This window comes from Sinocyclocheilus rhinocerous, unplaced genomic scaffold, assembly GCF_001515625.1.
Source record: "Sinocyclocheilus rhinocerous isolate Xijiao unplaced genomic scaffold, SAMN03320098_v1.1 scaffold358, whole genome shotgun sequence".
NCBI lineage: Eukaryota > Metazoa > Chordata > Actinopteri > Cypriniformes > Cyprinidae > Sinocyclocheilus > Sinocyclocheilus rhinocerous.
Genome location: NW_015650700.1, coordinates 845,521 through 869,542, shown reverse-complemented (window position 1 = coordinate 869,542; position 24,022 = coordinate 845,521). Strand labels below are relative to the sequence as shown.

The window sequence follows — 24,022 nt, the reverse complement described above, 5'->3', positions numbered from 1 at the left end:
GTCCTTAATCAGCTGTTCTGGCTCGGGGCCAACTACCATCGCCCCGTGGACCTCCCAGACACCACTGGACTAAGTTGGAGGGAAGGTGTCTTCCGGTGTCTGGGGAGTGTCCGGTCCCGAGCCAGCCAGCAGTTCCCGAGTCAAGTCAGCCGGCAGTTAATGTGGCAAGCCCCAGGGACGTTAATGTGGCAAGCCCAATGGACGTTAATGTGGCAAGCCCAAAGGACGTTAATGTGGCAAGCCCAAAGGACGTTAATGTGGCTAGCCCACCAAGTGTTCATGTGGGCCCAGTGTCTGTTTCAGCCCCAGTGCCTGCTCCTCGTAAAGCCCACGGAGGGCTCCTGTTCCCGAGTTAAGCCCACGGAGGGCTCCTGATTGCGAGTATAGCCCACGGAGGGCTCCTGATCCCGAGTATAGCCCACGGAGGGCTCCTGTTTCCCCGTCAATCCCAGGGAGGGCTCCTGTTTCCCCGTTAATCCCAGGGAGGGCTCCTGTTTCCGAATTAAGCCCAGGGAGGGTTCCTGTTTCCCCGTTAAGTCCAGGAAGGGCTCCTGTTTCCCCGTTAAGCCCAGGGAGGGCTCCTGTTTCCCCGTTAAGCCGAGAGAGGGCTCCTGATCCCCCGTTAAGCCCAAGGAGGGCTCCTGATCCCCCGTTACGCCCAGGGAGGGCTCCTGGCCCCAAGTACAGCCCCGTAAATTTCCCCAAGTATTTTTTTTGGGGGGTAGTAGGGCTCCAACCATAGTGGCCGAGGCTGGGGCCACGGCCTCGGAGGCTGCTCCGCCATGGCCTCCCGAGTCCCCTGCTCCGCCATGGCCTCCCGAGTCCCCTGCTCCGCCATGGCCTCCCGAGTCCCCTGCTCCGCCATGGCCTCCCGAGTCCCCTGCTCCGCCATGGCCTCCCGAGTCCCCTGCTCCGCCATGGCACCCCGAAGGGGTGCTGGCCCACTGTCCCGTGTCTGTCCTGAGGGACCTCCAGAGCGCCCAGCTCCCTCCCCGTTGGATGTTATATGGCGTGAGGACACGCCTTCCGGAGGGGGGGGCGCGTTATGTCAGACTCTGTCCCGTGTTTTGTGTGTGTTTTTCTGTGACCCAGTACATCCCACCAATAGAATCCATCAAATACCAGTAGACACCATTATAGTTTACATTAAAGCCAATATGATTCAAATTATAACCCTTAAAGCCATTACATTTTCTATTGTGTTTTGGGAGGGGTTCTATTGTTTTTTTTCAGCGGGGAATATTATAATGGAATTACTATTTTACATAGGCTGATTTATTCATTTTTAAGTATTTGGGATTTTAAGAACAAGTGGAAAATGTGCTGAATGTTTAATTTCATCCAAGTGAAATTAGCAAAGCAGTTAGTCTGAATTTACACTTGTTTTGAACGCGGAGCCAGGCGCGAGTTGACACAGGTTGCGCGCGTGCGTTAAGTCTCGTCCATATTGCCGGATGTGCTCGTGGAGACTTGCGGTGCGGAGCCGCACGCGAGTATAAACGAGCATTACGAGACAGGCTGCGTGTGTGCGGCAAGTGTAAACGGCTCCTCCGTGAGACGCGGCAGAGAGGAGCGAGTATGAGAAGCATTCAGAGACACAGGCTGTGTGTGCGGTCTTCTGAATTGGGAATAGCGAACATGCATTATAAACTTCTTTCAAATTAGAATCTGTTGGGGAGATAAAATGTGCAAGATAACGTTCATGTACTAATAAAAACGTCTAAGATTATATCTTTAATTCTCCAATACTGAAAGCAGAACCGATAAGGGAGCTCTTGATATGTGTTGTGACACAGCTCTTGCAAATTAACGTTACCTTTTGATGTTTGGTGTCTGTCATTTCCGGGGAGAACGGAGGTGCGCTCACTCTATTGGTTAGTAAGACTGCCACTCAAGGCTGGCTGTTATGCATTTGCTCTGGAACAGAGTAATATCGCGTCCACATCGCAGGCTTTGCGATTAGCAAACCACAACGTCTCAAATCGCGATTGCGATTCGATTTCGATTAATCGCACAGCCCTACTCGACAGTGCCGCCAAACAGGCCAGCCTGTCAAGAAAGCCTGTCTAAAAAAAAGTGCACTTTGTCAGCATCTTCCATCTCGACCAGATTGAGCCAGAGATGCGCTCTTGGACCACCAAGGTGGACATCACCCGCTCGAGGGACCGCGCCGTGACTTTAGTCACCCGGAGGGCGAAGTTAGTCGCCGTGCACAGCTCCTGCAACAACCTCGGGTCAGTAATACCCTCGTGCATTTGTTTGAGTGCCTTGGCCTGGTGGACCTGCAAGATGGCCATGGCATGGCATGAGTCGGCTTGGCCCGCAGCACTGTAAGCTAGAGGTCTGCCCCTCCAAAACCCGACCAGATTTCTTGCGACGCTTATTTGGATTAAATTTCCAAATAAAACGCAGTAGAGGTCGATAACTCTGGTGCAATTTGAACGGGAGCGGGCGGTCTAACAATATCCCGTTCCCGACGTCCTTTCAGAACAGCATATCTGCGCTTTACTCACTCTTATCTACCACCAGTACAGCCTGCGCTCAGGACTGTTATGCATGCGCTGCACGCACGGACCAGTGCTTTCTGCGTCATGTATTTTATATACGGGGTCTGTGTGCACAGCATGTGCTAACGGTCCTCAGAGCAGGCTAACCGGTGGTAAATATACGGCCATCAGACAGAACAGGCATGTTGTCGATGAGTGACAGAGCAAAATAAGGATGGCAGAGCAAAGTGTGGATGCGCTGTCCTTGAAGGACGTTCAACTTGGTTTTGTTCATATTTTGCTTAGCATATAATTTTAAATGACAGATGTCGTATTTATTTATTTATTTATTTTTCCTTGCAACTCTTTTCCTACTGTTAACAGCAAAATGTTAAACCAATTTTGTATATTGACAAGATGAATCAAAATATCAAATAGGCAAAAAATGTTGTACAAACTACATTCTTTTTTTTCTTCTCTGTGACACTTTTTCCTGTTGTGTTGACAGCAAAATGTTAAACGAATTGTATCTTGACAAGACGAATAAAACTAAGAAATGCAATTTTTCTACAACCTACATTTTTATTTTCTCTGCAACACTTTTTTCCTACTGTGTTGACAGCAAGATGTTAAACGAATTTTGTGTATTGACAAGACGAATAAAATAAATACAATTTTGTGCAGACTACACTTTTATTTGCTAGCCTATCTCTCTCTTTCAGTAGCAGAAATTTAAATGTGAGATTCTGGAAAAGAGATCTAAATTTAGCGGGAACGGTCGGGTCGGTAAGTAAATTATTCTAAGCGGACAGCGGGTGAACAAAGAGTGAATATATCGCGGGAGCGGGTGGGTGCGGATTATTACCTCGTGGGAGTGGGACTTAAAAAAACAGTCCCGCGCAGACCTCTACTGTAAGCTTTGGCAGCCAGAGCTGGCGTCAGTTTACAGATTTTGGACAGGAGATGCAGACAATTCCTCCAGGTGGCAGCGTTTTGGAGGAACAGATGCACCACAACCACTCTTTCTGCCTGGGGAACGTCAACGAACCCCCTAGCTGCCCCGCCATTGAGGGTAGTGAGGACGGAGAAGGTCAAGTAGTGGCTTCTGGCCGTAAATGGGGCCTTCCACGACTTTGTGACCTCCTCATGCACCTCCGGGAAGAAAGGAAGCGGGGCAGAACACAGTTGTGAGCTGCGCTCCACACCGAGAAACCAATCGTCCAGCCGTGAACGCTCAGGGCTAAGTAGCATATTTGCCTCCAGCCCGATGCTCACAGCTGCCCAGGCAATCATGCCCGTCAACTCTGGGTCCGATTTGGCAGAAGCCACAGCACCTAAAGGGGGGCAGCCCTGCCGAATCTTCATCTTCAGAGGATGATAGCCTATACCCCGATGCTTCTATCGACATCTGATCCTCTGGGCGAGCTCCGAATGAAACGCTGGGACTGCCATGAGAAGGGTAGTGACAGAGGGGTCTCGTTGTGATCGCAGCATTGCCATGGTCACGCTGCTGAGAGGGGGACACCGTTGAGTCTGGTGAATGACTTTGTGTAGCGTAAACATACACTCCACTCGACTCCGAAGCAAAAATCTGAATGAGTGGATGCACGCTGCCATCTTATATACCCGAATGAACAGGGGAATGGCTGAGCATGCAAAATCCACTCGCCAATTTTCCTTGTCCTTTTCTCTTAAACCCAGAGGTGATTGAGGCTCCCAAGTAAGACCCCTAATGTCGTCATGACATAACTCGTAGTGACCGACAGATAGGGAACCCAGCTTCCTTACTCAAGTCTCAACCTTCTCAACATTTTGAATTCAGCTAATTAGTTTGAGTTGACACAGACATTTTAGTAGTAGTAGAATTCATAGTATTTTATTATCCATGTGTCGATCATCACTCCTAGCCTATAAAAAAAATGTTTGATTGACTAATGTTTGTAAAAAATTTAGTTATGCTTTCAAATCATCACACATGAGTGTATCTTTTTGAAAAGCTGTCATTTTGTAAAGATAAGCATAATCCAAATCATTCATCATATATGAACGTATATCATTCATCATTCACACAGTCTGGTGAGTAAACTAAGAAAAAAAAATAGTGATTCTATATTGACAAGGTGTGCCAAGAGAGTTGAAGAGTAATATAATTTTGTGTATGTTTCATGTGTAATTTAAATGTTAAATTAATTCACTACTCTTTCTTTGGACTACAAACATCAATTCTTATCCCTAATAATAAATAAATATATAAATAAAGGGAAAAAATAAATCATATGATATTGGTTTTAATATTTCTGGTGTATGAAGTTAACAAAATGATTACAAAGCATATTATACAATTTTAAAAAGGAATATTGGAAGTTATTGGAATATTTGTGTGTTTGTGATCTTTTGCCAAAGAATAAACATAATATGGAACATTTTCAACATGTGCAACACAGCAGTGTTCCTGTGGAAAAGCAGACAGCATGTCATGTTGACACCAAATGTGTTTTATATGCAACAGGGAGCACCTTTTGCCCAGCCCCAGACCTTGACTTTTCTAAAACTACCTGTATTTCTCTCTCTTTCTCTCTATTCCTGAACAGTTTGAAATACAACAACTCAGAATCTACTGTGACCCTGAGCAGAATAACAGAGAAACTGCCTGTGAAATACCTGGAGTTGTGAGTACCAGAATTTTGGATGTTTCTGTTTTGGCCCATTCAAATATGTTCCACCTATTAATGTCATATTGTATTAAGAGTGACTTGATATATCTTATTACCGGACAATTCTGTCTTTAAAAACTGAGAAGTAAAACAGTAAACACAGAAGACTTTGTTCATTTATTTACTTTTGTAATTCCTATAATTCCAGTCCATCATGTTTTGGAATGATTTTAATGTACCAATCTTATCTAATCTGACAAAATAAAAGAATCTTTTCAGTTTCATACGGAGCATGATATTTGCTCAGAACCGTTTATTAGAAAGTCAATCACATCTTTGTGCAACACTGGCTTTGTCATTGTTCTCAGTTCACTAACTCAATTTGCTTGACCTGGCACTATTTTCCAATCTCTTTGAGACTCAGTGTTTAGAGATGTAGGGCATTTATAAACACTGTGGCAAACACTTTATTTCACATCATTTTCCTTTTCTGCTTGCACGTTGCAGTAAAGCCTTGCACCTCTAAGCTAAGTTATGGTTTTTGCCCTGGCCCCTTTATGTATTTTCGCTCCTTTTATTTTTAGGATGGAGAGGTATGTACTTTTGAAGATGGCTTTGCTCGCTTTCAAAAGTAACTGCTAATCTCATTTTGAATCGCAGAGGTAAGATTTGCCTCATGTTTCTTTGGAGTGTCTAAGTATTGTCATAGCTGGAAAAATCTTTCAATGGACTGTCAGCAGCTTTGAGAATGTATGGCTGAATGATGCTGGTGTGAACCTTCTCACTGACAAAAGCATTCAGTGAAACTGCTTACATAAAACTACTATAGCAGCACCATGCTACTCTACTGTACTTTAAAGCATATCATAGTACTATCAAGGTACCATGTCCAAAAAATCATGGTAATATGATGATACTTTTTGGTGTATCATATGGTGGCTTCAAGTTGGCATGAAACTTGAGATTGTCTTTTCTTCCCTATTGTGAAATATATTTCAGAGTGGACTGGCTTCTTGAACGAGAGAGAGAGAGAAAATAAATAAAATTGGGCATGACTTGATCTTGTCCATCAGGAATTGATTGGATCACTGTTGTTTGCCAAATGCTGTGATCTCATGTCAGTGACATTGCTGGAGGGGAGGGATTATTGTCCCTCATGCCAGTGCAGAAGTCATCAGAGTCAGAGAAGAGATGTTGTTGTGAGGGGAAGGAAAAGTTATTTTGATTCAAGATTATGTGGGCACATTAATAAAATAATAATAATAATAAAAAAAAAATTAATACATGAATAAAACATTTATAATAAAGTGCAATATTCCATTAAAATAAAAATGGTTTATTTTGATTTCATGCTGACTTTAAAGCGCCTAATGTCAATGTCAGGTTCAACAATTGTGTCATGCTGTATTTCAACCGCTATCATTTGGCTATTTTAGAACTACTGGGCCGTACTGCTGAATGATTGAATAACTTAACAAAAAAGGCTGCTATGAACACAAAGAGGAAATTATGTCTGATGCTTTATGTTTTATGAAATGCACCGTAGTAAAAAAAAGTTTTGTTGGTTTTTCTTCAGTGTGCTAATGGACCAGGTGACATTGATCACTCCCCAGAGCCATGCATCTGTCCACCTGGGCCACCTGGTGCCCCAGGAATTAAGGTACAATAGTCTATCCCTCAATCCCTTTGGTCAGTTTATACAACAGAACAACTTATGTAATCTCTTCATTACATAAAAAGTCATTGCATTGCACATAAAAGTCTCCAAAAGTCAAGTTTGAAGTTTATAAGGTCAAGCCAATGCTTGAAAACACATGCTGCTTTTCAGCAGGTGATCACAGTAAAATGTCCCTGAACAGAATTCTAAATAGTTTGCGGAAATATTTCCTTGACTGCATGTGGCGATTAAAAGAGTTACAGACAGATTGAGTACATTACTGAACTGTAATTTATACATTTTCATTTATTCAGTATTATTATTATACCGTTCATTTTCACATACATAATTTTCTCATATAAGAGGCCAAAATAAGTTCTTACATCATGCAAAGCATTCATGAATACAAAAAAAATAAGTAAGTGCCTTAAAAGGGTTCATGAAATGAAGATTTTATATTATTTTTCACAAGTTTTGCTTATAAAGTTTCCAAAGGTTTTTTTTTTTCACCAAAAAAAGATGAAATATTTATAAAAAAAATAAAAAAAATTCTCCATCTTCATTTTCACCATGTATTTCTAATGCTCTGGGCTGAATTTCCCAAAAGCATTGTAAGCCTAGGTAGATCGTAGAGACCATTGGTGGCAATGAATCTACAATCAACTTATCTCACAATGCTTTTGAGAAATGCAGCCCTGATCTTTAGGAAAGCTATGCAAAGTTTTTGGAGTTGCGGTTTCTTTACATCCACTGACACAATAGTGTCTGAGTTTGACAGTCTTACTTCACATGTTTATCCAACAGCAGTATTGCTCTTGTGATTGATGGACAGACATGAGTTGTTCAGAACACACCTCATTGATTACATAAGATGATGGTGCATATTTAAGTGTGTGTCAAGGGGGAAACTGTGACGTCACGATTTTCCCAATTTCAAATCCTGCTGTTTCAAAGGGGTAGAAAATAATTATTAATATTTTAAACTGTTACATACATCTTATATGTGTAAATATCAAGAACATTCTGATTCTCCATTTCAGGACCCCTTAAATGCTTGAAAATGTTGTTGTTTTTCCAAACTAGCTGTTACCCATTGGCAAAGATACAAAAAGATAGATATCTATTTTTTGTAATGAATCATAATTTTGCAATTAAATTATGTTAATGATATTTACAATGCATCATTTGTACATTCTCTAGGGAGAACAGGGGAGAACAGGAGATCCTGGTCTACCTGGCTCAGCAGGTGCTGATGGTAAGCCTGTGAGTACTACACAGTTTAATACAACCTCAAATTAACTTGAGCACATATCGTGTTCAATGCAGTATCCAGGACTGCAACATGCATTATCTTCCCCACAAGTGTGTTAGGATATAACTGTCCATGGCATTCACCATACAAGAACTCTGCTGTTTTCATTAATTTCATTAATTTCATTTCAAAGTAAGAATGTTCAATATTTTGATCAAAGGTTGATGCTCTTCACTGTGTGGTCACAAGTCAATAAACACAGAATGGTGCCCAGATGTCAGAAATCATTAACGAAGATGTTTTTTATTTTTTTTATTTTTTTTTACATTCTTTCCAATTTACTTCAATTTCATATATTTATTATTCTTATTTAAATGTATAGTATATTGTTAGAAATGTTTTGGTTTAATGAGTTAAAATTTAATGCTGAAATGTGATTAATGACCTAATCAAAATCTTAAATATTTCTTTCTCACTTTGTCATAATGACAAAAAAATAAAAAAAGACTCAGATTTTTGCACCTGCAATGTACAAACAAATAATAGGGGTGTAATGTCACAATTTGATCCAATGCACACAATACTGATCTCACAATGAAATGAGAAGTTTTTATTTTTAATTGTTACCTCTAAGACATCATGTTAAGAAATACCATGATAAACAGGTAACAAAAAGTGCTGTTTATAAAAATGCTAAATTTGGTATTACATCAGGTATGAACTTAAATAGACTTGGCCTTTTTCCTGGTCACCAAATAAGCAGGGCAATGCTGACACCAGAATATAAATATTCACGAGTCTGCTTAGCTGAAAATACAGAATTATGTTAGACACATATGCTCTGTTACAGACTACATACATTTAAAAATTTTAAATAATGTACATTTTTAAAAAAGTATTGTCGCATGTTGTGAGACAGATATTCTTTTGTACCAAGACCAGGAAGAACAGATCTCATGGTAAGAAACTGGCTCAACCTGGACATTGTAGAACCTCAAAGGTATTATGTGTTGCCCATCCCGAAGCTCTGCAGATGTCTGCTAGAGAGGCACAGTGCGCCAATGCCAAGGAGGCGGATGGGACACAGAAACTCAAGGGCTGGGTCTGCCTCCTCCAAGGGATTGGTGGGAACTTTAGGCATGTATCCAGACCGGGGTCTCAGGCACATTTCGCTGACCAAAAATGCCTGCAGATAATGGCTATCACTGCCTTTGACAGACCACTTAAGTCCTCTGCGTCCCATCTAGAAGCCACACATAGAGGTTCCAAAGATCTGGACATGGGTGCTGAATTGTGCCCTGCCCCTGAGAAAGAAGGTTCTTTCTCAGGGGGATTCGCCAGGGAGGGGCTGTCAGGAGGAGTATCAGGTGGGAAAAACAGGTCCAGGTGGGTCAGTAGGGCACAACAATCAAGACCTGCTCCTCGTCCTCCCTGATATTGCACATATTCTCAGAATATGAATTGCGTGCAGTGACTTGAGCCGCGTCTGACTCCAGAGGAGGAAATGGCGGGCGAGTTGCGAGTTGTGGCAGCAATGTAGGCCTCCCTGGCAGTTGATGTATGCAATTGTCACTACCTGAAGCAATGGTCAAATGCTCTACAGCATTTCCCCAGTTGACCCGAAGCCCCAACCAACTGAGGTGCCAGATCACCAGGTCCCTGTGCAGAACAAATTTCGAGAGCATTGAGAATGCAACACCCACTTCCCTTAATGGGGCAAGGACGGCCTCCGCGATTTTGGTAAAGACGCGAAAAGACAGGGACAGCCCTCAGGGTAGGACCTTGTACTGGTATGCCCAAACCTCGAGGGAAACCGAAGAAAGGACAATTGATGCACCCACAGAAGTGTAGTGCGATGGAGTGCTGGACCCTGACCCAGGAAGCGTTGTGTCCCGATTAAGGGGTAGTGAGTGCATGATAGCACTTACCGGGCTCCATGGATCATGCGAAGGAGTGGCTAGAGATGCGGGCTGGGAGTGATGAGGCTTTGCGGGCCAGGTGTGACCCAGAGACTAAGGTAACTGCTCTTTCTTAGAGAATCTGGCTGTTGAGACAATGACAGAATAAAATGAAACAGAAAAATCTCCACACGGCTCTCCTCTGGGGAAAGAAGCAGTGTATTCATCAACTCCTGGAAAAGAGCAGCTCCCTCTCTAGGTTGCCCATTTCAGGGCCTCTTCTTTGCCTCATGGAGGGTGGGTTTAGTGGCTGTATGAAGGACAGGCTGCGTTGCCTTCCTGCGGGTGGCTCGATATTGGTTCTGGTCGTGCCAGAGCAGACTAGGGACCAGCCCTCGGTGGCCTGGTGGTGGTGGTCACATGCCAGGGCACAATGTATTTGATGGCCTCCTTCTGTTTTTGGTCTGCCAAGAAGTGCTGGGCAAGCCCTCCCCATAAAGGACGGCTTGGGAGATGGGAGCATCAAGAAAGCGCAATTTGTCCTCATTGCACATCTCCGCAAGGTTCAGCCAGAAATGCCCTTCCTGGACAACCAGAGTGGACATCACATGTCCCACACTGTGACCTTAGTCACCCAGAGGCAAAGTCAGTCACACTGCTTATACTTACTATGATATACTTGCAGGATGGCTATCGCATGCAGGGCGGAGACAGCCTGTCCAGTGGCGGACAAGTCTGAGCAGCTAAAGTTGACATCAGCTCACCTTCCCTGGACGCAAGGCATGTAGGCAGTGGCATTTTGCAGGCAGAAGTGCACCTCAATCGCACACTCTGCCTAGTGAATGTCTGTATACTCCCTGGTGGTCCCGCCACCAAGGGTAATGAGGGTGAAGGAGGCTGGGAAGCAGCTTCGGGCAGTTTTTCCCTTTCATGACTTCATTACAACCTCATGCACTTACAGGAAGAAAGCCATCCAGCCACAAGCACTTGGGACAGGGTGGAGGACTCCACTCCAGTCCGATGCTCTTGGCGGCCCGGGAAAGCATGAACATTAACTCAGAGTGAGACTCCGACTGAGCAATCAGCCCAGAGAGGTGATGCTTAGCTGAGCCTTCATCCTCAGAGGACACTGACTCACCCTCCGATGCAGCAATTGAAATCCGATCCTCCTCGGGAGCCCTGAATATCATGCTAGATCGGCCTTGAGACGGACAAGCGGCATCACTCGGGAGTTCAATGGCACATGACGTGCGAGAGGAGTGGGAGGTCAGTGGGGACTGTCCCAACAGAAAGCTCACACAATAATCCTCTGATCTCCCAGAGTGCTAGTCAGCATGGCCCTGATCATTGCAGAGGGATCGGACTGAGTTGTGGCAGAGAGGACTCAAGCCTTCATGAGGTAGGCATGTGATGATCACAGCGTTGCCATGGTTGTGCTCTCATAACGATAGCATAAACCATCCATAAATGCCGTTTCAGCATGCTTACAGCCCAGACATGTGAGACAGCAATCGTGGCCACCAGAAGAGGCCAAAAAACAACAGCATCCAGAAACGCACGGACGGAGAGACATCTTTAAAAAGATGCTCGCTGCCCATGTTGCTCTTTTAAGGAAAACTGCTCTTTTATTTGCTGAAGCACCTGGGGAGAATCGCAAATACCAGTGAAACACTGCTAAATGCACTGTCAGAATCACCAACAACAAGAGAGTTTCCGCTTTTCTTCTGCTCTTTTCGAGGTGAATGGGAGTGTGATCGCTCAAACATGGGCAACCACTTGGCTCCGAAGCAAAATATTCATATTCCACTCGCCAATGTTCATTGGCCTTTTTTTGTACTACTCAGTGGTGATTGGGCCTCCCAAGTGAGACCCCAAATGTCAGTGTCGACATAATGTCGAACATGACTGACTGAGAGGTAACTCCTGACATCTGGCAACCCCAAACATGAAAACTCACAGGGGTCTTATTTATATATTTATTTATTTATTAGAAAACATAGAGAGATTTAGGATACAAATAGTTTTTATTATTTAAACTACAGTTTAAGTTAGTCTTTTTTTGTGAACGATATTGCAAGTTGATATAGTCACGGTTTTCAATTATGTGGGTAAAAATAAATATATATTTTAATTTTCATATTCCTTTGAAAATTCATTTCTAGTACAGGGGCTCAGTTACACAAGTTTGAACAGTAAAAGCTTTTAAAAACACTGGAGGAGAACACAGTCATTGTTTCCATAATAGTGCTACACATCTTGCCCAAGGGAGTGAAACTAGATAAAGCAGGAAGGAGTTGTAAATGGGTTTGTGGGCATTTGCAATTTTGTCTCCAGATGAAGTTTTTCTAAGTATGAGTTAGTTTGACTGAAAAATTTGTTGAGCATGAATGATGAAAAACCCACTAAAGAGCTCTGAATGTTCAGTGAATGTGCAATAACGCAACACCTGGATGCCATACTTGCAAGTCTTCATGCCTTTATGAATGTGTCCACATTATGCACATATGCCTGCTCATCTAAACCATAAACAGCTGTTTTTTAGTGATGCAAAGCATATTTCACCTCATGTAATTTTATGATACTGATAGCATTTACCAATAACCAACAGTTAATGTTTCTAGCACAATGTTAAAGTAAACATTTCTGTTCAAGCTACCTAAATCTAAATATCTTTAAGAAGCAGGAAAATACGGCTTTTGGTACTAACCACCAATAAGGTAGAAGTAACTCTTAAACTTTTTTTTTCATTTATCAACAAATGTTCAGTCAAAGGATGTGTTTTACCTATACTCAGTCAACAACATTTTTTTTTAAATAATGAGAAATAAAATTTAATGTAAGAAAATAATTTTCTGAACAATTAAAAATCCCCACATCAAAAACATGGCCTTTAACGAAGAAGTCAAGGGACTTAAATAAGTCAAGGGACACCAAAGTACTGAATAGCATGTTTGTGGAAAAACCTTTTAACTTTTTTTGTGCAAATGTCTAAGGTTATGTGTAAGGCTAACTGTTTAAATAAATAAAATAATTCTATTGAGGAGAATCTTATGAATATAGTGCCCTTTGAGTCTTGGCAACTGTATACAGTCATCTCATAAAAAGCAGCGAATTGTGCAACATTCTCACATGTCAACAATATTTTTGATTAAAAAAAAGAATGAATTTCAAAAAACAGTGGGGGGTATTTTATGTCTCAAAAACAAAGACATGAGTGTCATCGTCCAGCTGGAGTCTGCACCAATCTTTCATGTAGGCGTGTTCAGATTGCACACACTAATAATAAAGCGCATACTCAGGACAAATCTTCCAGACCTCTTTGAAATTTTCATATGAACGTTGTCTCATGAACTTGCTGTTATTTTTGAGTTTGAATGCATTACTGGCAGATACCTGTATGCAATCACATCCAAGATTAGTTAGTTTTCTGAAACAAAATAAAACACATTATTATAAACCTATATAGCAATTGATTAATGAGATTGATTTTTATATGTACAGTGCAATTATTTCAAGAGCTCAGGGTTTTTTTTTTCTTAGCATTCTAGCTAGACACTAGATCTCCTGTTTATTTTGGACACTTTATTGCCCGTTTTGGACATTTTGTGTTTATTTTCTGTTAAATAAAAGCCTCTGAGGCCTGACGCCACACCCACTGTGTCTGTCGTTTTCTCCTCCCGCCACACAGTACATTTTCATACATATCAAACGAATAAGGCAAATTAGATATTTCATTATATGATTCCTATACAATCTGGGAATAATTATAATGTGGGAAAAGATTGAAAGCTGTGACCTTTTTGTGTTGAGTTCTTCAAAACTGACCTTTATATTAATTTGCATGACTGTGGGTCAGACTAACATAAGACTCTTTCTTGATTGAAGGGTGTCCCAGGTTTTAGAGGAAGTCCTGGCATTCAAGGCTCTCCTGGAATGCAGGTATGGATGCAAGAGTCAGAAATGGACCTATAAAACCTCATACTACACTTGATCATGATACTTTTCTATCTCTGTTTGAGCAGGGGCCACGTGGAGCTGATGGACATAAGGGGGGGAAAGGAAGTCCTGGGGAAACAGTAAGAAACTATGATTTTTTTTCATCTGTCCCTTTTATCCCTAAATGTACCATTTTCATTGTGGCAACATATTCAGTCATCATGTACAGTATTCAAATAATGCTTTCATTGCAAATTTTTGCATGCAGTTTATTTAACAAAATTACACAAGTAGGCTATAAAATGAAATTCAAGATTAATATGAAATAAAGCAAATTAATCGAAATAGTTTCCATATATTTTTTTGCTTACTGATCTAAAGAAGTGATATTTAAAACCAAGTTGTTGTAAGGTATTGTCTTATTGGTAGCCCAGGTAATCTTAGTTACCTGGATTAGTTTAGATTTTGCTTAGTATATTTAAGAATACTATTTAGCTACTACAGACGACAACCGCGCGTGCTTAAATAGCAAACGAAATGCCGTCTGCGCCGTTCATTCCGTCACATTCCGCGTTACAAAGTGAATTCCGTTTTTATGAATAGATTCCGGGATTCCGTCCCCATTTTCTACATCGCCCTACTTTTGCTAAGAAGCACGTTCAATGCGGATGCACAGACGGTTGTCGTGGTAATGAACACCACAGCAACCACTTGTGCGTCCGCGCTGAACGCGCATCTCGCATATAAAAAGCATTTTAGGGGGCCCTTGGCTTTTGGGGGCCCAAGGCGCTCGCCTACCTTTGCCTAATGGTTAAGTCCGCCTCTGTATTTAAGTTCAGGTAGATGAACAACTTATTTGAACAACTTAACAACACTGCTCCGGGTGTGTTTTCACGGTGTGTGTGTGTGTTCACTGCTGTGTGTGTGCACTTAGGATGGGATAAATGCAGAGCACTAATTCCGAGAATGGGTCACCATACTTGGCCACATGTCACTTCACTTTTCACTTTAAACAACTTATTTCACTGAATTTACTGAAATTATTATTTTTTCACTGTGTGTGTGTGTGTGTGTGTGTTTGTGTTTGTCTTTAGGGTGACAGCGGTATCCCAGGTTTACCCGGGCCACCTGGCAAACCAGGTGAAAAGGTCAGTTTAAAAAATAAGTGTTAAAAGATGTTTAATAAACACTGTTGATGGAATAATTTATTTGGCCATTGCTGTTTTATCACTGACAGTACAATAACGGGTACAACTGAACATGTAGGAACATCTTTTTTTTTTGGAGCATTGCTCCAAGATGCTCGTGTAATTTTTTTAATTGGCCATAATCAGAGATATTTTGTCATTTTGCTTTAATTTAGTGGAAATATTTTGGGGGGAATCCTGTGGAATGGATTTAAAATGTCTAAAAGGGAGATGATGACAGTACTACACTTTTAATTCCAATTCAAGGATGATCAAATTTGCCAAAATTAGTAATAATTGAACACGTGTGGGGAGGAAATCTGTGGGTGCTTATTCCATGTAGACCTGACCATAATCTTCAAAGATGAAATAAATGAATTTTTCCACGACATTCTAATTTATTGAGATGCACCTGTATGTATATTACTGATATTCAACGTGCATATGAAAATGCTTAACTTGTCTATCACAAAAAATAAAATTAGTTCTAAATGATGTTCTAAAAGAATGCTTAATTGATCTTTACCTTTTCATAGCGTGATGGATGAGTTTGCATGTTTGCAAAAAAGTTTCTCAAACTAGGAGTACTGCCTTACATTAGCAGGTTGCTAAGGTTATCAACACCTGCAGTGCTCTTGGACAAGCCTGGACCATTGTAGGTTGTTCATCATTATGCAGGCTACTAGTAGGTCAGTATCATCAGTTCAAAAGTATAACAAAAGTAGGCAAGGCTTTTTGATGACAGAAGTTTTTCAAAACGCAATATGTAAATTAAGATCTATGATATCCTGTTTAACAGTTGCTATTTTTAATGGGAAACTGTAAAATACTTACAAGTGCCATTAAATATGCTGTTTGCAATTTAAATTATGTTTGCTTGCTTCTGTTAGACTTCTGAATTAAACCACCACACTTACATCATCCCTCAATGCTTAAAAAAAAAAAAACGCCTTCGAAAGACGTGATGCCAACCCGCTGGCGATAAACCCGACTGTGCAGGATAATTGACAGGCAAATAACCTTTTTGATTGGCTAAAACTCAAGGGTTTCAGAGACGTTTGTAATTTCTCAGGACAACTGTTTTTTAGTCGAGTGTTAAGCAAAAACCAGTTAAGCGCAAACCCCGCTGATCATATCCATACATGATTTTTTTGAACTCTAAACTCAAATCCATGAATCCTCTGAACTTTTGTTGACAGGTGACGTGACTGAGTTGACCAGTGAAATTGGCTGCGGGGCGGGGTCTACGTGTAACTGATGCTGCGTCCCAATGTGCCTACTTATACTACACCCTTTTTTGGTGAAGAAAAAGTACACACTTTTGAGTGTGTAGTAGAAGAGTAGGCAAGCTTTGGGACATACTATCACGTTATACAATAGCATTGGCATACTCTTTTTAACATACTATGCTTTGGGACACAATTATTCTAATCTCACATACTATTTAGGATGGATAGTATGAACATTGGGACGCAGAGTGAGTATCATTAGGTGTGTTCGACTTGAAGCGGCACTGCAAAGACCGATCAGTGTATGACATCAAAGTACCGCGAGAACTAGGCCCTATCTCAAATCGCACCCTAAACCCTTGCGGTCTTCCTCTGAGGCCTTGTCCCAAATGGCACACTTCATGTGCACTTGCACTCTTGCGGACTTACAATGGCCGCCGTGTGTGCGTGTCGATTAAGTCCACACTTTCATGATGTAATGCCGCTTTGGCTGTCAGGTAGAAGTCTACTGCGGGGCTCGCCTCAGTGCGGATTCGGCAGAAGTGCGCATAGAGGGCTCATAGCGGCCGCAAAGCGGGACGCTCGCGAACACCCTTTTGAAAGCTAAAATGAAGATTGGGACACCCTACGGTCTCGTGGACTTAACGGACACACACACTCGGGGGCCATTGTAAGTGCACATGAAGGGTACTCTAATTTCTTATTTGTGCATCCTCGTTTCTTTTCCTTGCGAAACAAAATAATTGCAACACCGTAAATAATGATAGCGGCATTAACATACAGTTTCATGTTATTTAACAACATTTAACATCATATACCCAGTACCCAGACATGTAATTGTACATTTAAATGCTGACAACTAAACACTATCGTAACTGTTTAGGCTAACGTAAGCCAGCTAATGATGCTATCTCATAAATTACATCATAATGCTATTCTTGATGAAGAAAAAGTACACACTTTTGAGTGTGTAGTAGAAGAGTAGGCAAGCTTTGGGACATACTATCACGTTATACAATAGCATTGGCATACTCTTTTTAACATACTATGCTTTGGGACACAATTATTCTAATCTCACATACTATTTAGGATGGATAGTATGAACATTGGGACGCAGAGTGAGTATCATTAGGTGTGTTCGACTTGAAGCGGCACTGCAAAGACCGATCAGTGTATGACATCAAAGTACCGCGAGAACTAGGCCCTATCTCAAATCGCACCCTAAACCCTTGCGGTCTTCCTCTGAGGCCTTGTCCCAAATGGCACACTTCATGTGCACTTGCACTCTTGCGGACTTACAATGGCCGCCGTGTGTGCGTGTCGATTAAGTCCACACTTTCATGATGTAATGCCGCTTTGGCTGTCAGGTAGAAGTCTACTGCGGGGCTCGCCTCAGTGCGGATTCGGCAGAAGTGCGCATAGAGGGCTCATAGCGGCCGCAAAGCGGGACGCTCGCGAACACCCTTTTGAAAGCTAAAATGAAGATTGGGACACCCTACGGTCTCGTGGACTTAACGGACACACACACTCGGGGGCCATTGTAAGTGCACATGAAGGGTACTCTAATTTCTTATTTGTGCATCCTCGTTTCTTTTCCTTGCGAAACAAAATAATTGCAACACCGTAAATAATGATAGCGGCATTAACATACAGTTTCATGTTATTTAACAACATTTAACATCATATACCCAGTACCCAGACATGTAATTGTACATTTAAATGCTGACAACTAAACACTATCGTAACTGTTTAGGCTAACGTAAGCCAGCTAATGATGCTATCTCATAAATTACATCATAATGCTATTCTTGATATTCAATAACTGACCTTCATAGTCATGAACACTTTTTTTTAAAACACTTAGGCTTATAATGTTTTAAAGCCTTTATTATTTCTCAACTCTACAGCTGTGCAGTAAAATTCACTTTAAAGATTCACTTTTCATTCATAAAGATGCCAAAATTGTTTATTGGCGGAAAACAAAGGCTTTTAAGATGAAACTGACATGAAATTACCATTATAACCAATAGATGACAGCAGAGGATCATGCATTAGCAGTTGCCATTTCAACTCCCTAGTTTTTTTTTCACATCTTGCTTTTGTATTTATTATGAAATTACTAATATAACAAATTTGAGTACGTTTACTGTACTGAAATATGAAGTATAGCAATTCCAGGAAGTCACAAAGTCTCACGTCATTTAAAAAAGACACCAACAGCCTAGAAGGGTAAATTATTTAAATACTATTATTTAAATACTACTAATACTACTAATTTAAATACTACTAGTTAACTACAAATTAAATAAGTTAATTATTAATGGCATAACAATTAAATAATAATGCATTAAAGGGGACATCGGATGCCCATTTTCCACAAGTTGGTATGATTCTTTATGCTTGTGACGAGTGGGGGCGGGGCCGAGAGCCGTGGGAACGGAGCGAGGCCGGTGGAGTAATTGATAATGAGCGACACCTGCACCACTCACCGGTCTCGAGTCCCACGGAGGAGCTCCGGAAGGATAAAAGGAGGAGCTACGACAGTGAAAGACGAGAGAGGACCAGGCCTGGACTTTATTTTGTGTTTTGTTGCTTGCTTCTGTTAGACTTCTGAATTAAACCACCACACTTACATCATCCCTCAATGCTTAAAAAAAAAAAAACGCCTTCGAAAGACGTGATGCCAACCCGCTGGCGATAAACCCGACTGTGCAGGATAATTGACAGGCAAATAACCTTTTTGATTGGCTAAAACTCAAGGGTTTCAGAGACGTTTGTAATTTCTCAGGACAACTGTTTTTTAGTCGAGTGTTAAACAAAAACCAGTTAAGCGCAAACCCCGCTGATCATATCCATACATGATTTTTTTGAACTCTAAACTCAAATCCATGAATCCTCTGAACTTTTGTTGACAGGTGACGTGACTGAGTTGACCAGTGAAATTGGCTGCGGGGCGGGGTCTACGTGTAACTGATGCTGCGTCCCAATGTGCCTACTTATACTACACCCTTTTTTGGTGAAGAAAAAGTACACACTTTTGAGTGTGTAGTAGAAGAGTAGGCAAGCTTTGGGACATACTATCACGTTATACAATAGCATTGGCATACTCTTTTTAACATACTATGCTTTGGGACACAATTATTCTAATCTCACATACTATTTAGGATGGATAGTATGAACATTGGGACGCAGAGTGAGTATCATTAGGTGTGTTCGACTTGAAGCGGCACTGCAAAGACCGATCAGTGTATGACATCAAAGTACCGCGAGAACTAGGCCCTATCTCAAATCGCACCCTAAACCCTTGCGGTCTTCCTCTGAGGCCTTGTCCCAAATGGCACACTTCATGTGCACTTGCACTCTTGCGGACTTACAATGGCCGCCGTGTGTGCGTGTCGATTAAGTCCACACTTTCATGATGTAATGCCGCTTTGGCTGTCAGGTAGAAGTCTACTGCGGGGCTCGCCTCAGTGCGGATTCGGCAGAAGTGCGCATAGAGGGCTCATAGCGGCCGCAAAGCGGGACGCTCGCGAACACCCTTTTGAAAGCTAAAATGAAGATTGGGACACCCTACGGTCTCGTGGACTTAACGGACACACACACTCGGGGGCCATTGTAAGTGCACATGAAGGGTACTCTAATTTCTTATTTGTGCATCCTCGTTTCTTTTCCTTGCGAAACAAAATAATTGCAACACCGTAAATAATGATAGCGGCATTAACATACAGTTTCATGTTATTTAACAACATTTAACATCATATACCCAGTACCCAGACATGTAATTGTACATTTAAATGCTGACAACTAAACACTATCGTAACTGTTTAGGCTAACGTAAGCCAGCTAATGATGCTATCTCATAAATTACATCATAATGCTATTCTTGATATTCAATAACTGACCTTCATAGTCATGAACACTTTTTTTTAAAACACTTAGGCTTATAATGTTTTAAAGCCTTTATTATTTCTCAACTCTACAGCTGTGCAGTAAAATTCACTTTAAAGATTCACTTTTCATTCATAAAGATGCCAAAATTGTTTATTGGCGGAAAACAAAGGCTTTTAAGATGAAACTGACATGAAATTACCATTATAACCAATAGATGACAGCAGAGGATCATGCATTAGCAGTTGCCATTTCAACTCCCTAGTTTTTTTTTCACATCTTGCTTTTGTATTTATTATGAAATTACTAATATAACAAATTTGAGTACGTTTACTGTACTGAAATATGAAGTATAGCAATTCCAGGAAGTCACAAAGTCTCACGTCATTTAAAAAAGACACCAACAGCCTAGAAGGGTAAATTATTTAAATACTATTATTTAAATACTACTAATACTACTAATTTAAATACTACTAGTTAACTACAAATTAAATAAGTTAATTATTAATGGCATCACAATTAAATAATAATGCATTAAAGGGGACATCGGATGCCCATTTTCCACAAGTTGGTATGATTCTTTATGCTTGTGACGAGTGGGGGCGGGGCCGAGAGCCGTGGGAACGGAGCGAGGCCGGTGGAGTAATTGATAATGAGCGACACCTGCACCACTCACCGGTCTCGAGTCCCACGGAGGAGCTCCGGAAGGATAAAAGGAGGAGCTACGACAGTGAAAGACGAGAGAGGACCAGGCCTGGACTTTATTTTGTGTTTTGTGTGCGGCAGTCGTCCGCAAGGGGCTGCCGCTTTACTTTAATTTTGTGTTTGTTTATTTTATTATTAAAGTTTTGTTCAAATGTTCGCCATTGTAACTTTGTTACAATGGTCTTCATGAAAAGTCTATAACATACGTTGGTTAAAATTCCTCAATGGTCGTGTAAAACACCACCCTTTTTATCTTGTCAAAAACAGCTCCGTTCACAGCGACCCGTTTCGGTGCGTGTCTCTTTAAATGCTAATGAGCTCTGCTCACCCCGCCCCTCACTTCCATGGGAAAGGCAAATGTGAGACTTGTTTCTTCTGGAGGTGCAGCTGGATAATGAACAGTGGGTACTGATCCATTCTTGAGTTTGAACTTTTTAGCAAAACCTGCCTTGAATTGTCCCTCGTTCAGAAAGCAGTCTGGAGTAATATGCAGACATCAATGTTCCCTCTAATTTTTTTTCTTGCTGAGCAAATCTTTTCTCTATTGGGCGGACATTTCGGCCACCTGAGCAAAAACATTCTTTACACAACTCTATAGCGATATCAGCTCTATAGCGGTTTACCCGAGCATTACAATTCATTCGCTTTCGCAAATGGCTTTCCCAACTAATTTATGCATGTGCACATTATTTCTTCTGCGCGGCCGCGCGCGCGCGCAGCTTAGAGGGAACATTGGCAGACATAAACGAATTTAGGCGCATTATGTTCAAAAACAAAACTAATCCACTGCGTCCTCAGTGGCACATTATTTGGAAAGACGATTTGCAAAGATTCATAAAAAAAAAAGTTTACTCTTGTGTAAAATGATTCGGGCAAACATTTAGGCAGATCTGGGGGCACATTGCTTTCAAAAAGAAAAGTAATAATCCACTGCGTATTCAATGGCTCAGATGTCGGGAGTAAATGATGAGTAAACCTAACTGCTATTTAGGAGCCATTCTTGTCTACACCTGTTGCGGCGTCGAAACAATGGCGGACTGTTTACAGCTCACTGAGGGTGGGTCTATGCTAAAACGGCAGTGTCTGTCAACAGTCGTGGGAGGGGCCTGTGCAATGTGACGTCACTTGGCCAAGAATCTGTGAATGGCTTGATCTGAGAAAGTGCTGATTTGTGGGTTTGTGGATAAAAAAAAAAAAGTACTGGGTGGATTTTTATGATTATAGGGTCTTGGTGTACACACACTGCCAGGACACATTCAAGTTCAAACACCATGTAAAAGTGAATTTTGCATTCGATGGCCCCTTTAAATATTTTGAAATATTTTTTGATTTAATTTAAAAACTACATTTTTAAGTTTTATCTTTAACTGTAGAAGCTGCTAAATATATTCAGCCAACAGACTTGCTGCTATAGTTTTGTTACTCTGAATTTAGTCTGAGTCATTTAATGCACAGAGCTCTGTTTTTGACATCGGCTCGTCACACGGTTTGTTCAGTCCGTTGCTTTACCACTGTCAATCATAGCAATGACTCGTGGCACAAATTTGCGGATTCACTCGCTTCATTTTTTTTTTTACACTCGCGTTTGTCATTCCTGAAACTGTATACGTGGATGTTTGGTCCTCTTAGACAAACAAAACGTTTCTTCAAATTGTCAGTGGATTATGCAGAGAAAACGAGCAAAGGGTGCTTTTGGCACAGTTGATTTTGACAGTTGACCATAAATGACTGAGCTGGCTTATCTAAAACCAGGAAGTAACTGTGCATATAGTCAACTGGGATGTCCTTCAAGGTGGCTGAGTACAATCGGTTTCCGGGTCACGGGCTGGAGGATGGAGGAGCAAGGAAACGAGAATGCATCAATTTAAGTATTGAGAAGCACCCGAAGTGTGCCATTTGGGACAGATAGAGCAGGCGGCTCCATATGCTTACGAATCGCTCTCACGGTACTCTGATGTCATACACTGATCGATCTGCGAAGCACCGCTTCAAGGCAAACACATCTATACAATGTTTTCACGCCACGTCATCAATCCGTAAGTCGGCCATATTGGTGCACTGAACGTAAACAATGCCACTGAACCGAATGGAACTCTAGGGAACGGAAGTTGTTCACTATGTTGGTATAAGAAATTGAAGGAAGAATTGTTGGGTCTCAGGTCCATGACAAAGAAGCCAGCGTGCACGGATCTTTACCACCTATTAACTTTGTCAAAGTATTGCACCCTTTTCTGCTTACTAAGTCCTTCTCTATGTGATTTAGCAGCTTCCACACGTTTTTCCATGGTTTAGAAATCATAAATTAGTAGAGCAACATCTTCAGTAGTACATTAGTCGTGCAATCCATGCTGTTGTTTACATCTGAGTATCTCCAATATGGCCGCAATTCCGGGTAACTGACCAAACTGTAGGTGCAAGCACTCTATTGTTCTCACAAAAAATGCATGTTTGTGAGAAGGTGATATGAGTAATGAGTGCGATCATCAGAGATTCACAGTAAATGCTACTCCACTCGAACTCTGCAAGTGCAGTGAGTCTGAGTCGTGTAGCATTTGGACCAATCAGACACACAATTTTTCATTAGATTTAACAAATCAATTATTCATTAGATTAACAAACATTCACAGACCCCTCACCCAATAAACATACTGGGTGCCAAGATGTCTGTGAACGAGGCCCAGGCCCCTGGTTACTATGGCAACCAGGACACCTTTATCTGGCTAGACCAGATAAACTTTACGACCTAATGGCAAGTTGAAAGTTCTCCCTCTCACTACATTTTCCATAGGGAAGACACATAATGCACAGCAAAATGGACTCTTCTCTAATTAATTCATAGGAAAACCTTTCTATGAATGAACATGAACATGGGGGAAGTCGTGGCCTAATGGTTAGAGAGTCGGACTTGTAACCCCGGCAGGCCCGGAGGTGTGAGCTCAATAGGAGATAAAGCTCTCACATCAGTGGCCCGCCTCGGTCAGTCTGCGGTTCTGTTAGATGCTGAGAAGATGAGATGTGAGCTAGAACTCTCCTGGAACCCTTAAGTGTGCCAGGCCTCGGCCTTGACTTTCTGTTCACCAAAGATCCTAGGATCTCAGCTGATGTCTCTCTTAGCTCCTTTTCACTATCC

General features: G+C 41.6%; 1 protein-coding gene across 1 annotated transcript in view; it reads left to right on the top strand.

The window, feature by feature from the left end:
- The window catches only part of LOC107712323 (collagen alpha-1(XXI) chain-like), a 118,269-nt gene that overhangs the window by 14,283 nt on the left and 79,964 nt on the right, over nucleotides 1-24,022 (top strand). The window contains exons 6-12 of the mRNA XM_016517548.1: nucleotides 5,078-5,155; nucleotides 5,725-5,733; nucleotides 6,717-6,800; nucleotides 7,998-8,060; nucleotides 13,833-13,886; nucleotides 13,970-14,023; nucleotides 14,978-15,031. Of these exons, the coding sequence (XP_016373034.1) occupies nucleotides 5,078-5,155; nucleotides 5,725-5,733; nucleotides 6,717-6,800; nucleotides 7,998-8,060; nucleotides 13,833-13,886; nucleotides 13,970-14,023; nucleotides 14,978-15,031 (396 nt within the window). The remainder of the gene's footprint in view (nucleotides 1-5,077; nucleotides 5,156-5,724; nucleotides 5,734-6,716; nucleotides 6,801-7,997; nucleotides 8,061-13,832; nucleotides 13,887-13,969; nucleotides 14,024-14,977; nucleotides 15,032-24,022) is intronic.